The 17,377-nt window shown below is 41.4% G+C and overlaps 1 protein-coding gene across 1 annotated transcript in view; it reads left to right on the forward strand.

Moving 5' to 3' along the window:
* Positions 1–348: 348 nt before the first annotated feature.
* Positions 349–17,377, forward strand: part of prdm16 (PR domain containing 16) — a 172,646-nt gene continuing 155,617 nt past the window's right edge. Inside the window, 2 exon segments of the mRNA XM_085261087.1 lie at positions 349–553; positions 556–645. Coding sequence (XP_085117213.1) covers positions 505–553; positions 556–645 — 139 coding nt within the window. The 5' untranslated portion in view covers positions 349–504.

Below are 17,377 nucleotides of genomic sequence, written 5' to 3' on the forward strand. Positions count from 1 at the left end.
CTGTAAGTCTTTAAATTAAGAAAGGAAAGTATTTTTATAGCACAATTTTTTTTTAAATAAACAGGAACAAAAACAACAAAATAATATATTATGTTAATTATAAATACTGTAATAATGATAAAATTATATTTAAAAATGTAATTCCAGTATTACAATACGACCTTGACCTCACCACCATACCTCACTGCGCTCACCGCTGTGCTGGAGAAAACCAAGCAGTCGCTGTTAAAGGGGGTAAAAATCCAAGAGGGTGCTGGCAGGAGCTGAATGGGGCGGGTGGAGGGGTGAGAAGGGGGGGGGGGGGTAAGGGGATGGTAAGGGGGAGGGAGGGTGGGAAGGTGAGATGGTGAAGAGAGAGCAAGGAGGAGGAGGAGGAAGAGGAGGAGGGGAAGAGATAAGTGATCTAAAGGGGAGACGATAGGACAAAAAAAAAAGTGATGATGATGAATACATTGGAAAGTTTTTTGGCCCCGGCGAGGGTGTCAGATTGAATGGCCTGTGCGCATGTGCGAAGGTATCACAACTGACAATGCTGGTGAGATGAAGATAGTGTTGTTGCTGCTTCTGGGCTCACGGAGGACGACGAGAGGAATCTACAAGCCGACAAGATGAGATCCAAGGCGAGGGCGAGAAAACTGGCCAAAAGTAGGTCTTATTTTTTCCCCCATTCTTATCGAGTTAACCCACCGGCTCCAAACTCCCGGCTCCGTAGATGTCCACTGTGTCCTTGTCATTTGCCATATCCTTAAGAGAGGATATGACTACTCTTTGTTCAAAAATAACTTTTCCGCTGTAAATATGTCCCGTTTCGGCCGCTCAGTCTCGTTTCCCTGCGTGTTGCGGTCTTGGCTTCGCTGGTTCCAGTGTCAACAAAAAAGAAAAAGAAAAGTTTTCATGTGTGATGAGAAACGCCGCTGGTGCTTTAGCTGATTACACTCCGATAAAAGAAATAGATAAACACTGTCTCCCAGAATTGAGCCTCATCTCGTATTTTTGCTCTTTATCGGTTGTCGCGGGCTTCCGCGAAGGCGCAGATTCCTCTCCTGAAGCTACCGAGAAAGTTGTCGAAATGGATAGTAACTTTTTCTTTCATAGAGCCGTTTCAAGTCTTGTGAAATAATATTCCCTGCTTTTAAAATAGTGGGCGCTGTGGCACTGCTCTGCTGCTCGCTGCAGAGCTCACGGCGAGCCTGGGCGCACTCTTTCATTTGCCTGCAAACTGAGACGCAGAGATGCGATTTTAGAAAGGAAAGAGCAATATTTTAATGAGGACTTTTCTTCTTCTTCTTTAATTCGATCCTGCTCAAATCTCAGCAGATATTGCTCTCCCGCTAATTTGTTTCGTCCCAAAACCCAAGGCCACTGGACTGCAGCAGCAGGCTGTTTCCTCCTCGAGGGAATGCCAATCAATAATGTGTCTTGAGAGCGCCCATACGACGACTTTTGTGGGCTGCTGGACGCGTCACACGGAAAATTCATGTATTCGGTTCTTTTTTTTTTAGTGTGAGTGTGAACATGAGCACTTTGTTGTTGGAAATGGACCATGTTTATCGTTTGACATTTGTTTGTTGTTGGTGGGTTGATTTATGAATTACATTTACTTAAACCGCCGATTTTATTCTTGCATGAATGCACTTTGGCTTCCACAGCCCTGCGTGGATCACTCGGCTTTATTTATCCACAATTTATTTGAAAGACAAATGCTTCACAACATCGCGATTTCTATTGCGGGCCTGTTGTCATTTTATTTTGTTTCTGCCTTGGTGTTTGTTTTCTTCCAAACCATAGTGACTTGAGCTGTGGTTTTGTGAAAGCTTGCATTCTAGCTTGTATGTTGTTTTATTATAATGTGGGGGGGGGGGGGGGGGGGGGTATTTTATTTTAGGAATATGCTGTCGTATGTTGGACCTGCTTTATTTGCGTGTTTCCAGGCCCTTTCAGAAAACTTTGTAACTTTGCCTCCCTCCCTTTTAATTCAGCGTGAACCTCGACCTCGCATTAGACGCAATTAAGGCTATTCAACAAAGTCATTTCAGACCAAATACTCCGTGCCAAGCATTTGAAACAGACATGAAGTGTTTATGTATTTATTTATTTATTTATTTTAAATAAAGAGCTTTACTTGACACGTCCCAAATAAATCTGTTCTATTTTAGCGCTGTTTAGTTCATTTTCAGGGAGGGGGTTTCAGCGCTCTTTCTTTCAAAGGAAAAACAACGAGAATAAAAACACTAACATTTCCCCCCTCTCCACTTTTCAGTCGTGTTCTTGTTGTTATCGTGTCACTTTCACACGGTTGCCATACACGAGAGGACAAAGTTCCCGTACAAGTTTACAACAAAGCAAGAAATACACATACATAATGTTTTTTTTTTCAAAGAAAATGGGTTAAAGGAAAAAACGTAAACTAGGCTGCTTTGTGAAAATACTTAAACGTGTGGAGGACCAGCCTATTGCCAGTAATTGCACTTGGTCTTGATCTCTAAACAGCCTTGATAGTCTGTTGATCCGGGTGCTAATGAACACAAATACCTGGCTTTGTAGCACTCAGATCGGAGCACTGGGAGCCTCTGCAGCTCACAGGCCTCCAATCTGTTGTGTTGCAGTGGTTGGAAAAACAGAGCAGACAGAAGGCATGAAAAATATCATGTTCTTCCTTAACATTCAAATCGTGCAGGCCCACAACTTTTGAATGCGACGCGGGGGGAGTGCGTTCCCCCCTTTTTTGACGCTCGGGTAAAACATTCTCTTTTGTAGCTGAGTACAGTAGGCTGTAGGCCCACGGCTATTATGCAGCAGCTGCTTTATCGTTTTATTATTGTTATTAATATTTTTTATATTATTATGTTATTGTTCTCGCGGACACCGGCTGCACATTAAAGACCACGATATTAGAAACTTTTCACCTAACACGACTATGTGAGCGCTTTAATGCAAAGTGGCATTGATCTCTAACTATGCACTAACTAGCTATGCATTAGTTCTGGTGTGTTGACATAATACTTTTGCGTCAACATTAAAGTGTTAATGAGTGTTTTTTTTTTTTTTTTTTTTTTTTTTTTTTAAGGAATAAATGGTTTTACTTTCTGTTCCTCTGATTTTTTGATTTTTTTTATTATTTTGCTGAAAATGTGCAACTTTTAATTTGAGATCAACGTCTATTGTATTTATTTATTTTTTATTAAAAATATTAAACAGTCTATTCTAAGCTTTATTTTTCATTTAATTTAATTGAACTTTTTTCTTAACCAGTGAATGACTCCATGGAGACACTCGAGCCTTACGCCACATCTCATTTTATCGAACGGAACGGATTTGATATGCGACTTGGCCTCTTGTTATCTTAAAAAACTAAAAAAAATCAATACAGCCAATCTAGCTGAGAATAAAGACGCAAAGTGACAATATAATTACTTTTGGCGTTACTCACGATGAAGTTATGCTTGAGTATGTGTGTGTTTGTGTGTGTCCGTGCGCGCTACAGAAGGCTGATTGTGTTTGAAATGTTTAACACCTTGCGGCGGTTTTATTGTGGTATTCTTAGGGGTCCACATGTAGCGTTAAATTGTGTGTGGTTGTTTTTTTTTTTTGGATCAATTAAGACTTCCGGTTGAGTGGGCGTACATTTATTTTCAGGTATGTTTTTTTCAGTACACAGGTGGGAGCAATACATAAGCACGCACGCGCTGTTCTCTTCCTCCTCTGCGCTAAAAAAGGTAATTAAAAAAGAACCGTGTACTTTATCACATATGGTGAAATGAAAGTCAGTGAATTCACGCAGATTATCGATTTTCAACACCGATTTTAATCTTCTGCACAATCAGAAAATATTTATTTTTTTTGTACAGTCTTGCTTTTGTGATTTTGTGTTTGGAAAGATTCGCACAATTTCAGACAGCTTTCCTCTCTCACGGCCTGTCTTTGTCTCTTTCTATGATGTACTAATCGCAAGATATCCTATTGATCTTCGTGTTAAAGGCCTCTTATTAGATGGACTCCCAGTCATGAACTTGGCCTGGCTCAACAGCTTCTGATGTTTTGACAGAAGTAATAAAACCCAACCCATAACACTTTAAAACCAACAATGGTAGCTATGTTGAACTTCTGGCTAAACGTTCAGGGACCCAGTATGTTACTGCTATGCAGCGGTAATATGTGTCAGATAGCACTCCTTCATGTTCACAGATTAGAGCCTGGACATGAAAAAATGATAGGATCATCAAATGCAGAGGAAATCCACCGTAGTAAGATTTTTCTTTCTTTCTTTTTTTTTTTTGGGGGGGGGGGGGGAGTTACTTTTATGAAACTGTAAATCTCAGTTTTAGTTGCTTTTATTTTGAAGTGCACCAGTCAGTTAGTGCAGACAACATGCACCCAAACAAATATTGTTAATAACTCTTATTTTGATGGTTTGAGAAGAATTACAGATTTTTATCTGTTCCGAATTCTGACAATTTCCTTTCAGTGCATTTACAGTACCCACAGAGACATTTGTTTATGCTGAATGTCAGTAACGCTGGATAAATTGTGAAATAAAAATACCTGTGAGATCTTTGCTTTATTGCTGCAGACCTTGCATAACTAAAACAGGGAGGGAAACTTGAGATTCTTGTGGTTCCATAGAGCCCATTTGCATTCATGTGTGATGATGTGAATGATTTTTGCAGCACCGATTCAGGCATCACCGTTTGGCTGTCGTCGAAATGTGCAGACTTTGCTACTTCTGCATACTACAGGCTCTTTTTCTTTCTTTTACAGACATATTGTTCACCACCTTGTTATGAGGATGACATGCTTTGCAGTGATTTCTAAAGTGAAGTTTTCAATATAGTTTTGAATTTATTTTATTTTATATGGTTTCGGGGATTTTGATCTGAGCATTTGGACTGATTTTAGGACCATTTGTGTCAATTTCTGAATGATTGAAAAATTGTGTAGCCTGACTAATTGCATCAGTCCACACTTGGCGAGGCCACATTTCCTACATAAGTACTTGATTATAGAAGTTTTGGATTTGGATGTCATTTCCTCATTTTGAGTGTGTACATGTGCAGATTGCAGATTTGTGCATGTCGTGAGGAGGGTTGTTCTGACTGGTTTTCCATGTTTATTTCCTTTTATAATCATTTTTGTCCATATGCATTTAGTAAAATGCTTTTGTATTGACATGTAACTGTACAACCAGAAAACACTGTATGATGTTCTTTGAAAGGAGTAGCTTTACAACTGACAGTTAAAAAGCCAACAAAGATTTATCTGTGACTCATCTGTGATTTTTGCATGTTTGTAACATATTAATTTGTTGCAGAGGAAGTTGCTCTAGTCAAAGTTAGGACAAGGTCATGGTTATGGTCCATTCAGTGTCTAGTCCTGAGTCTCATGGAGTAACATATGGTCACCATTTGATTCCTATGGTGCAAATAGTTTTTATGTAACCGTTCCCGCAAGTCTGCATTGAGCTTAGAAAGAAAACTTATATGATCTCCCGCACCTGTGCCAGGAATACACACAGGTGATAAGTAAACAAATGATTAACTGATGATTTAAGCTATGATTTACTGCAGCTGTAATGCTTTTAATAGAACAATTTATCGAACTTTAAATATATCAGTTATTATATACAGTATTTTATGGTTTTTTTTTTTCCTTGGACTGTTTTTGGTTCCTCCTTTTCCCTCCTGAACATAGAGTGAAACAGTGTCTCAGGAGAAATTATTTTCTTGTTATTCAGTCAGTTAGTCTTGTGAATTTGCTGCTGCTGTTTTGGCCAAGTGTTCATTGGAAAACAGAGACTCTAATCTGGTCAAGGGCAACTGCAATAAAATGTAAAAAAAAAAAAGTAATAAAGTGGATAATAACACGTGAATCAAATAAATTACATTAAGCCTCCTTCTGTCTTTCAGCAATTATGAGGATGAAATTACTTGTTCGCCCCTTTTGTCATTGTTTTTTTTTAAATTTACTTCTATTCTAACATTTCAATGTCACATCCATCATTTGACCAAGTGATCCCCAGCACGTACTACAACACTCCCTATTGCATTACCTTTGAGCTATCTTGATATCACTTCAAATGAAAAGGTTGTGTTGGCTTAATTTTATATATGACCAATAAATACCTTCTTATCTAGTGCATTATTTCAATCTGCACAAAAGAGACAGAAACAAAGACATTGATTTGGTTTGGGTTCTCAGAATGAGAATAAATGGGTTCTGCTTCATTTTAGCAGAATTATTTGTATAGTTTTAGGAGAATAGTGAAGTCCCAGCGACTCCTCGCTGTTGACTGGGTTTCACTGAAGGCTTGCTTTGAAACATTTGACTTGCCTTAGTTCCCTGCTTTCCAGTGACACATACACAAGCACGCACTGAAGCCATGCATACGGTGTAATGCAAATGGATCCCGCCTGGTCACACTTACACACACATACACCTCAGTGGTGACAGATTTTTTGTGCATTGGTATGCTTTAACCCCAATCAATCACAAACTAGAAAGGTTGAGTGTAAATGTCATCCAAACAGCAGGAGCCGGCACTGTTGGCTGACTAAATGCGTGCAAGTGTGTGGGAATCAGTGTGTGCACCATTTTGTACAGTTATTGGAGGTCCTGTCACTGTTTGGAGCTTTGACCTTGGCCAAGTCTGGCACAGCGATGGGTGGGCACCTGGACACACGCAGGCACTCTCACACTGAGACCCACACACACGCACACTTATACACACTCACACAAATTTTAGCTCTGTGCATCTTTTTCCGCTTCATTGCTGACTAAGTCAAATTTTGAGTTGGTATACAAATACCATTGTATTAAGCTCTTGCACATGGCTCCAAATCCCATTCATTTTATTGATACAGTTACCTCACCATATTCAGCTGGCAAAAATGTCTGTTTCTCCACTTGCGCTGTGACCTCATCTGCCATGTTTAGAAAAACAACAGTCTCCAAATCGCTTTGTAGTGGGGAATCTGACATGACTGAGAGGGTTTCAGATATATTGCTGATGTTTTTCTTTTTCCTGTTCTTTTCAGCCCCCTGTTTTTTTGTCTCTTCTTATGCTTTTTGTTTTCAGCCTGCAGATGCGGGCAGGGATCTTGGTAAAAAAAACAAACAAAACCGAGTCATATGTGTTAGCGAAAATGAGGTTAAAAAATACAAAAGGCCTGAAGTAAAGAGCATTATATCTTGACCCGTGGTTGCTTATCAAATTATGTCCAGCCACTGGTGGGTCATGTCTAGAGTTTTCCATTCCAGCTTCTCAGGACTAAAAATACATCACGACTGCTGGAATCATCCCATTGGAAATATCCCATCTTTACTTCAGAGGATTCTGATTAACGCTAAATGATTAGCTCTATGAGTGTCTTGTGTGATTGTGTACTACCCACTGCTAAACAGTGTGTGTTGTTTGCAAAACAAGGGGGCAAATGTGTCGACTCCCTAATTAGTGCGCGCTAACAGCCCTCATGATTCCCCCTTGCACTGTGATATCCCAGGGATTGCTCAAAATTGTGACTAGTTTTATCTGGGTCTAATCCTGATTTGTTTGGTATTAACCCTCGCACTTTCTCCCTCATTCCCACTCACTTCTGTCCAATTCTACATTTCCTTTCCTTTTATCCATTCATGAACTGACCTTTATGTTGCTTTCACTTTAATTTACTCCATACTCTCTGCAGAGCTGTTTCCAATGTGTGCTATATTATTTCAATATTGCCAGATCTTTAATCGTAATGAGACAACATATGATTGGCTCCTTTTTGTGATCCAAATTAAGGATTCCGAAGTTGTAATGGTAAATTTCCAAAAAAGAAACAGTCACTGTACCTTTTCTGTATATACAAATGCAGTGTACTAGAACATATTTTAAAGCAATATTTTGGTATATTGTGTGATCCATTTGCCATGTATAGATATAGAGTGTACCTATGCACTGCAAATGCATGAAAACTAATACTGCTACTAATATTCAGGATCTTGAAATGAGCTATTGGTGTGACCTACCATCAGCCATCAGTACAATGTAATGACAAGGTGATGCAAAACAAGCATAAAAATGAGCATTTAAATGCATTTAGTGATCACAAAGAAATGTGACACTTCATTTTCCAGTATTCTTCTTCTCTCTGTCTGAATCGTAGCTCGTCCCTCCATACTCACACATACTCACACAAACACATGCTGTCTATTTCAAGTCCCAGTCCAGCACAGCTGATGATGGCTCATCCTGTTCTGGTATGATAAGCAGACAAACTGCTATGTCCCCTGGGCTGTTTGCCTGTCTTTGGAAACAAACAGTGATGTGTAGAGGCAGTGTGGCTCTAAACTCCCACTGCTTGCTTCCCCTTTCATAAGACCGCCAGTTCAAAGCCTTGGCTCCATCTCTACTTCTATCTCTCCCGCTCCCTCCCTCCCTCCTCCTCCTCGCTGTCTTTCTCACTGTGGTTCGTCATTACCACAAAGATGGGCAAGCAGTGTCTCATTAAAGGGGATTAGAGACATCTCCATGTCTCGCGGGGGCCGAGCGGGACATTTCTCCTCTCTGGTCAGCCCCCCCACCCTTTTTCTCTCAGAGATCAGGTTCTTTGATTTGGCCAGATAAAGACCTCTTTCATGTCGGTTGGGACGGTTAGCGATTACACTGTCAGGCCCATCGTTTTGGTGCGTTTGACAAATTTGTCATGCTGGGTGGGGCGGGTGTGGATTGTATTATGAGAGGGGGGGTTGTACATGGAGATTCACAGTAATTGAGCTGTCATTATCCAGTGACCCTGCCAGGCTCTGGCGCATAGGGCTCACCAATTCTCTATTTGTTTCATACTTTCCTAACTTTCTCTGTGAGTATGATGGATAGAACAAAGAGGAGGGAGAGGAGGAGAGAGTGGAAGCTGGGTAGCAGTTCCCAGATGAATACCTCTGCTTATTTGACCACCTCTCCCGAGCACTCCTGTCCATGAAAATTGGCTCCACTACATCGCTGCTGCAAGTTTCTTTTCTCACCCAGCTCCTCCCTGATGCAACTCAATTAGGCCCATATCACCAGCTGCCATTTATTTTCATACAAAATGAAAACTGGTGGCATGTTGATTACTGAATTCCCCAGAGACAAAGGGCCACGATTGGTGTGGTTTAATTTCATTAAGTAGAGTGTGGTGCGTGGGATAAATATATTAGTGCAGTCCCCCACTACCCCAATTTACTTCAGCCACTCTGTATGTTAAACAAATCCTTTGGTGTTACAGTTGTGAAATTGGAATAAATCTCACAGAATAGTTTGGTGAAAAGCAGGCATCTTTACACGAGGCACCTACGTTTGTTCTCGACTTCTCTGTGTTTTTTGATCCATTTTCTGTTTCTTGCGCGAGCCTTGAAACATGAAATGAAACCCCTCATGGTGGGCTTTCTGAGTGTGGTTGTGCGCTTTTCCCAAAAACACATATAACCATTGTATTTTGGTTATGGCTTGGTCTGCCCTGTGTATTTGAGATGTGGGCTAGAAAGATGCAGTGTGGTGTGAGTGAAAAAAAAATCTTTTCCTGGTGGGATAGTGTGACTATATTAGCGCAGAGATTTTGATGAAGGAAATAAGAGCCGTCCTTGTTAACCTGGAGTCAGATTGGTTGTGAAGCGATGAGTAGGGTGGAATGTGTGCGCTATCGTTCGCGAGTGAGTGCACACTTGTTTGTGTGTGTGCGTAGGTGTTGGAGGGGTCTTGACTAAAACATTTCAAGATGGCCCATTAGCTGGCGTAGGCCCGTCCCCTCCTGACACTAGGATTCCTCTGTGCTGACCCCTCTCCTCCACCTCTCAGCCCCTCTGTCCCAGAGGCCCCCAGCCTCATCCTGCCAAGTGTACGGTTCCAAAGTAACGATGAAGCTGCCTGCGTGTGAAAATATTGAATTGCAAAAACATCCCTGGGTGAGAGGGTGTGTGAATGGAGCTTTCAGCGCCGGGCCCGACCCGGGCTCTGCGCTACTGACTGACGGACAACAAATGGCATTTTGTGTCCAGAGAGAGCAAGGGAGCGAGAGAGAGGGGACAGAGAGGAAAGGGGAAAGGAAGGAGGAGAAGAGACACAGTGAAGAGAGGGGGGGGGGTCTTGAGATTTTTCAGGCCTCTTCAGTCTGGGGCCCTACATGCAGGTCTGAAATGCCTTATCACATGACCTGTCTGACCCCTGGCCCCTATTCAGCTAAGGCTGTCAGGCTGCTCTCAAACAGGGAGCACAAAACCTCATAGCTTCAATGGCTACTATTCACCCCCTTGTGAAGCCCTTCTCCAAAGGTAATAGGTAAAAGTAATGTCAGTGACCTTCACTTTCCGTCGCTCTACAAGAGGGCAAAACTCTTAAGATTCCCAGATAATGTCAGAGGTAGGGTGGCCGTTTTGGCTCCTTATCCACTGCCTCTACTTAGCTGCCATGAGAAGAAGCGAGAGAGCAAGCTGACTTGCCTCTTTTGAGACAAAGTGTTGTTTTGGTTAAGGATATTAATTCACATCTTGAAAGTGATGTTAGCTGAGTTGGAATATGATAGCGTTTACAAACAATGTGATGCCATTTTTGTTTTGTTTTTTGTTGCCATGCGCTGGGAATATACTTGTGCCTGTGTGTTATCTAAGCGTGTGTGGGACATTAGTGAATTTCTGATGTCTCAGAGGAGCGACTGGGTCACGGTATGACCGTAACCTCCTGTCTCGCTTTGCAACCCACACACTGGCATCTCTCCCTCTGTCTCTCTCCTGACCGGTCCTAAGATTCTTTCTTTTCTTCTCTTTTCCTATTTCTCCCCTCCTTCTTTGGAACACTGGAGTTTCTCTCTCTCTCCGGTCCCCTTTGAAAAGATGCGGTGTCTTTGTCCGGCCTGATAAAGGATGCCATAGTTCCCCTTTTCCCCTTCTTTGTGGCCCGGGGCTGGCGGCTCCTGTAGAAGTGCAAATGGTATCCTCTCGGAGGGGCTATCCCCGCGGGCCCTCAAGGGCCTTCTCTCTCCTCCAGGCTTGGCTAATTACCACCGTGCCCCCACCTCCCCCTCCTTAGCTCCCTGGTCCCTGGAACCATGGACGGCACATTCCCACAAACAGCACCTGGCCTTCTTTTCTCCTGGTCTGCTTTGATGGCTGACACCCCAGACTACCCCCCTCCCTCCTTCCTCATCCTCTTCTCCTCTCCGCCCCACTACCTCATCTATCTCTCTCTCCCTTCTTTTAACTTCTTCTTCTCTCACTCTCTCTCTCTCTCTCTCTCTCTCTCTCTCTCTCTCAGTGACTCTCATTAATAGAGGTTTTAAATTGCTTTCTGACCCCGGCAAACTGCTCTTGTTGAAAAGGGAGATGTTGAAGAGGATGTCAGGAAGAAGTGAAATAGATGAGAAGGGGCAGGAGAAAGTTATCTATAGTCCATTATATGTTTTGTGAGATGGGTATGTGTACTATTATACACTAATATTATTATATTAAAACATACTCAAGAAAGACTGGTGGAAAACTAGTGGCTTACTTAGATCACAGTGAATCATGATCATGATTCGCTGTGATGAGAACTTGTACTTGTACATAAAAAACTGTACTAATAATGCTCTTATTGAAGTGAAGGGTTTTTTTTGCTCAGAAGAAGAGGTTTAAGATTGATATTTCATTTGGAGGTTCACGGTTTATAAAACTTCATCAGAAGCGGATGCAGGTTAAGTGGATTTCAGTGCAACAGCAATGCACGCATGCACACTAACTCGCTCACAGCTGTCCGCACACACAAGCACCAATATCTAATTTAGTTGCATATTTGTGCCCCTATAGCCATAGGCCTAATCAATGACCAATCTCAATGGATTTGACCAATTCATAGCTGGCCTTTGTGCAGTCAAGTGATCCCAGTGAGAGCGTTTGGACAGCTTTCTGAGGAAAACAAATAGCTCTATTACAAGCATGCGTCTGTGTGATGCTCAGTATCCCAAAGGCAAAGTGCTCGGCCTATATTAGCTGCATATTCTCCATGCTGGAAAAGGTTCACCTATAGACACAGTCCAGAGATAAGAACGCTGTCATTTAGAGTTGAATAACCTGATTCTGAATTGTTGAATATCACACAATCACATGTGACTTTAAAGGAAGGAGATCAAAATACTTACGGCACTTTTTTTACTCTTTCCAGTAAAGAAATACACGTGCTCACACACACACACACGTACACACACTTAACCCTCCATTCAACAAAGAAAAGACACACACAGAATCTAGGGGTGGTGCTGCGAGCTGCACACACCCAGACCAGTTACACTTGTGTGGCAGAATTTGGTTTTGGTTTGTAAAACTGGGCTTAGCTTGCAAACTTTAATGCTACATGGGTTTGAGTTTGATGTAAGGCCCCATGCTAGCTTAAGAAATACTTCAGCTGGCTTCTGATGGTTGTAAACTGAGCTAAGATGGGAAAAAAATATTGCTCAATCATTTATTTGGTTCACATAAAAGTGAACAGAGATTGGAATTGAGAATTTTTGATTCCTTCTTTGTCACATGAACAGCTATTATAGTTATAGAGTTTTACAACTCATGAGAGATTTAGTGCTACTTTCTTTTGCTGGCAATTACATCTGCTCTAAAACATCACCAGCTTTCTAGTCTGGCCCTTCTAAGCAACTTACTGTTGCTGCCCTTCCCTAAAGAGTTCACACATCATCACCTACAGGACTCAAGTGATGCCACGAACTGGGCTGCCTCTTCCGGGTCTGTCGTAACCAAATAAGCAGTCATTGGGACGTTGGGTGATGGATGGTGGATAATCCTTGCATTTAAAGGAAATTCCACAGTTGGATTCACTTTAAGTTTGTAATCTTTGATGCATGCCAGAACTTTTTTCGTTAATAGGGTGTGCATGTATTGTAACTGATGTAGAAGAGCATTAATCTTGGGACACAAAAGGTTTTATTAGGGCTTTGGTACTAGCGATACTCTGTGTTGACACTGATTGACAAAACGGTGGCCTCAAAATTTTAATCAGGCAGACTATCTTTAAAGTCTGAAATGACATAATTAGAATTTCTAAGTTTGGTTTAAGGAGAGGCTTCCCAAGCCTTATGTCTCCCTCAATTTCCGCCTCTCTCCTCATCAAGTCTAGCCACATCCTCTTTTTCGAAAACAGAAAAGGAAAGAGGAAGATCCGGTTTCTGAATTGTGTTTTATGAGTGGTTGAAACGGCCACTTCTGCGGTTTTTGTCTGTCCACGCTGACCGTTCGACTCAGAGTTCTTGAGGTTTCCAGACATGCCAATTAAGCAGTTTTAATTAGGAAGATGTTGTTCCAAACAAATGTTTGCACTCAAGGACCTGCATGTTGGTTAAGTTTGGGGGTGGATTCCACGGGTTGTTACTGTTATTTCTGTGCTGTTTCAATTGGCTTTGCAAATCAGTTTCTCTTCATTTTCCTGAATGCAGTAAAAGTTCACTTCGATGACCGCAGGCACACATGCGCATAACTGACAGAGGCATCTTGTTTTTCAACAGCACCGAAGAGCAGTAAGTGCTTAAGAATGGTTAAGCAATGACAAAGCAAACAAAAGAGGCAGGTGGGTGAGGCTTCTACTGGCCTCTTGCCAGCCTTAGCTTCATTTGAATATTTATATACTGCAGCGTTTTGTTTTTAATGACGTAAAAAATTCAAAGACTGGGACACGAAGTTAAATCTCTATTATTTCACACATTTCTGATAGATAACCCATTTTTGTTAGTCTTTAGAAAGAAAGGAAAATATGATCAATCAATGAGGTGAACACATTAATGGCGGCTTTCAGATCCACATGTTTGCACCATTTTTTTTGATATAAGGTAACATTTTAAATTGACGTTCATGGTTTCCATCCCTTCTTTTAACAGCTTAGAATTCATTAGCTGGACAGTTTTTTCGGGGCATGACCCACCTCACAGAAGGGATTTTTGGCGTTGTTCTTGTTTTATTTGTTGTTGCTTTTAAAGAATTGTAGGTAACTTTGATGCCAAGTTCCTCCACAGCAAAAGGCAAGGACCCGACCCAGCACATCTGAGAGTACTTTGGTGAAATAACAGCAAATGTTTGTCTTGTATTGTATGGCACACTGCTGGAGGAGCACTAAAGCCCCTTCTTCCAGCGCCTAAAGCACCTCTTAATAAAATAGTCAAGAATAACTCCTTCACCTTAATCTTCCCCTCAGATTACTGCACTCAGGGCGGGAAATTAGCAGCAGGCCCACACGCTTCCCTTTTCCTTTGACACTGTTACATCTTTATTTGCAAGTGCCTCACTCTCTTACTACTGCTTTCTTTCCCTGTCCAATGTACCACTGCTTAGTTGTTTTTCTCATGTCTCTCCTTCTCTCTGCGAGGTAAGATAGGTGAACTCTCCATGGCAGCAAGAATGGCATTTTATTGGGTCAGAATTAGAAGCAACATGAGGCTAATAGGTGGCTACTTCTTCCACGGTCTGGTCCTCATCAGTGGAGAAAATGGGCCTAAACAACTAAACGTGGCTGCTGACAATTGATAGGAGCCCTTTTAAGTGGATCTACTTAGCTGAGGGGGCTTGGAGGATATGTGTGTGGCTAAATGCTCATGCATGTACAATATGTGGACATTTGCTATTTCATGTTAATTAGATGCTAGCAGTTGCAAACACACACCAGCACAACCCTTTGGGGAGCTGGGAGTTTGTGTGTGTGTATTTGTAAGTCCTTTGTGTCCGGGAGTGTAACCTACACCTTTAGAACCGCAGCGGCAGTAGCTTTGAGCGTAGTTTGTCCTGCCGTCTGATCTTTGTAACCAGAACTCTCCTTTACAGCTTCCTGTCCGCTTTGCCCACCTTTTTTTGCCCGCCTGCCATCTGGGTCTACCCCGAGACACACGCGTGCACATGCACAGGACAGTGGTTGTCATCCTCTTAACCGTGTCTTTCACTTTCAGCCGAACCTTTGAAACCAATAGCACAACGACGAGATGCAATCAGTGGAATCCATCTATAATCTCCACTTTTTCCCCTCCTTGTTTTTTTTCCTTTTTGCTGAAAGTTTTAGAAAATTTAAACAACTGGTTTTTCGTTTGTAAGATTTTGGTAATTTTTGAGCATTTAAAAAATGTTACAAAATATACAAAATAAGTGATTCCAAGAGTTAATGTGGGGGTTTGAATTTACATAAAATTACAGGGAGCAGTTGCACAGTTTTTCTACAGCTTTCCCATCTGTAATATCGGAGGCAAAGAATTTTAATTTCAAAGTCTCTTTTAAATTGTTGAAATGTTTGCAGGTCATTTCCACAGCAGAGAGGCTCATTAAACTTTGAACATCCAAATTGCACCTTTTAAAGTCTTAACTCTGACAAATTGAATTCTATTGTTTGAACCCTTTCTGGGTCAAAGTTTAGACTGCAACATATTTGAGTCTTTTTCTGTTTATTTTCAGAAGCACAGCACCCTGCATCAAAAACTACTGTCATCATTACTGGCTGAAAGTAAAGCAGCAGTGGTGTGACTTAAACGTTAATCCTCCATTAAACTAACATCAAAGCCTTCTAGTACTCCAGTGGGGTATCTAAATTACGTACCTGTGTAGATAACGTTTCCGAGCAGGGGGCACTACGGGTTTTTAGTATCAGAGGTTCTGGTTGACACTTTGATCACTTCCTCCGCTCTTCATACCTTCATTGTGTTCAAGATCACATCACACACGGACACACACAGCAGGTCTGAGAGGCAGTGTCAGGTGTAGCGGGAGAACAATGCAAGGATGCGTAGAGGGAAGCCAACATGGTATCTCTTCTCCTTTTTCAGTACCTACAATTACAAAATCCGTGAGTCCTGTTTCTTAGCCATCTGGAAAAAAAAACCCCCAACAAATTAAAAAAAATAAAAAATATGGGCTTGAGCAATTGAAATGTTTATTGCACATTAGTTTTTCCAAGTATTTTGACCAAATAATAATTAAAGATAATTTACAAGTATGTCTTTGGGCAAATACTTTTAATGTTAGTTATTTTTCTGCTCAGTTTGTGGGTGTAGCTTAATTGATTAGCATTCCTGACCAGAAGAAATACGCAGAAAAAATGTCTATGCCTTTTTTTGTAATTAAAATATATTTTTTAAATTGTTGTAATTTTTCAGGCTTTATAAATATAGGGGTAAAATCCAAAATTATCATGCTTAGAATAGTTGTAATTTACCTACAGAGCCTACACACTCAGTTAAAAGTTATCAGTGTTTTTGTGTGTTTGAATGCTAAACTTCATTTATAAAAAGGATTTCATAAAGCGAAGGCTGCACAGAGGGTAGGAAATACCTGTGGAAATGAGTAAATATATATTGTTTCCATGGGTTGTTCATAAAACAACAAGGGTGGATGCAAGGTTTCAGCAAAAAAAAAAAAAGTATTTATTTCCAGTGCCGCAGGTGCCCACTCACAGCTTATTGGTTTTTTTGGATGACTCCTTTACTTTAAGGAGAGCAATTTATGTCTCTCTCTAGTTTCTCTCCAGAGGCAAGGGCTGAAGTGGCTCGCTTATTTTAGCAGGGTCTCGTGGTCATGACTTGTGGTGACATATTAATTGAGCGGTTCCTCTAAAGAAAAGAAAGGCCAGTGTCTCGATTGGTCCAATGGTGTTTGTAGAGCTTTAAAAATTGGTTTTGTTTGGCTAGAAAGCTCTTCTGTGTTTATTTACACGTCAGAATGCTTCAAACGGCTGCTGGCTCACTCTCCTCTTTCTGTGTGTTTGTTTGTCCGCGTGTGCATGCCTGGTCAAATATATGCTGCATTTTCTCAGTTGCCTACATGCCAGTTGTATAGACCCTGTGTGAAAGGTAAAATTATCGAGCACAGAGAGAGCAAGAGACAGAAGAGAAGAGGCGATGGAGACAGTTCCCCTGGCTTACCTGGCTCTTGAGTTTCCTCGTAGCTAGTCGTCCTTACGGTCCTACTCATTTATTATTGACCGCATTCATTCACACCATCCTCTAGATTGCAGTGCAGCTTCTACAGACAGTCTGGTCAGAGTCTGTTGCCAAAGAAAATAGCTTCCTGGATTATTTTGCACTCACAAATATCTCTGTAAAAGAACAGCAAGTAAATTCAGATTTAACAGTTACCTCTTAGTTTTTATAGCAAAGGCCATGTTCTGCAGGGAAAAATGAAAAACTGATACTTATCTGGCAACGTCTGACATTCTTTTTCTTTGTGCTCAGACTTCGTAACTTGCAAATGGAGGCTTTTTGCTGGACAGTTAGGAAGGGGGTGGGCGGCGGGGCAGTTGCACTGGCCAAGACAGCATGGACTCAGTGAGTCTCTTTAATGATCAAGTCCAATATTCCTTGAGTTCTACCTCTGACACTACATGTGTGGCTTTGTAAGGAGAAAAGTACATTTTGCT

Source organism: Mchenga conophoros, linkage group LG20, assembly GCF_057382185.1.
Source record: "Mchenga conophoros isolate Kocher_MC1m ecotype Shallow Benthic linkage group LG20, M_conophoros_male_GT1.1, whole genome shotgun sequence".
NCBI lineage: Eukaryota > Metazoa > Chordata > Actinopteri > Cichliformes > Cichlidae > Mchenga > Mchenga conophoros.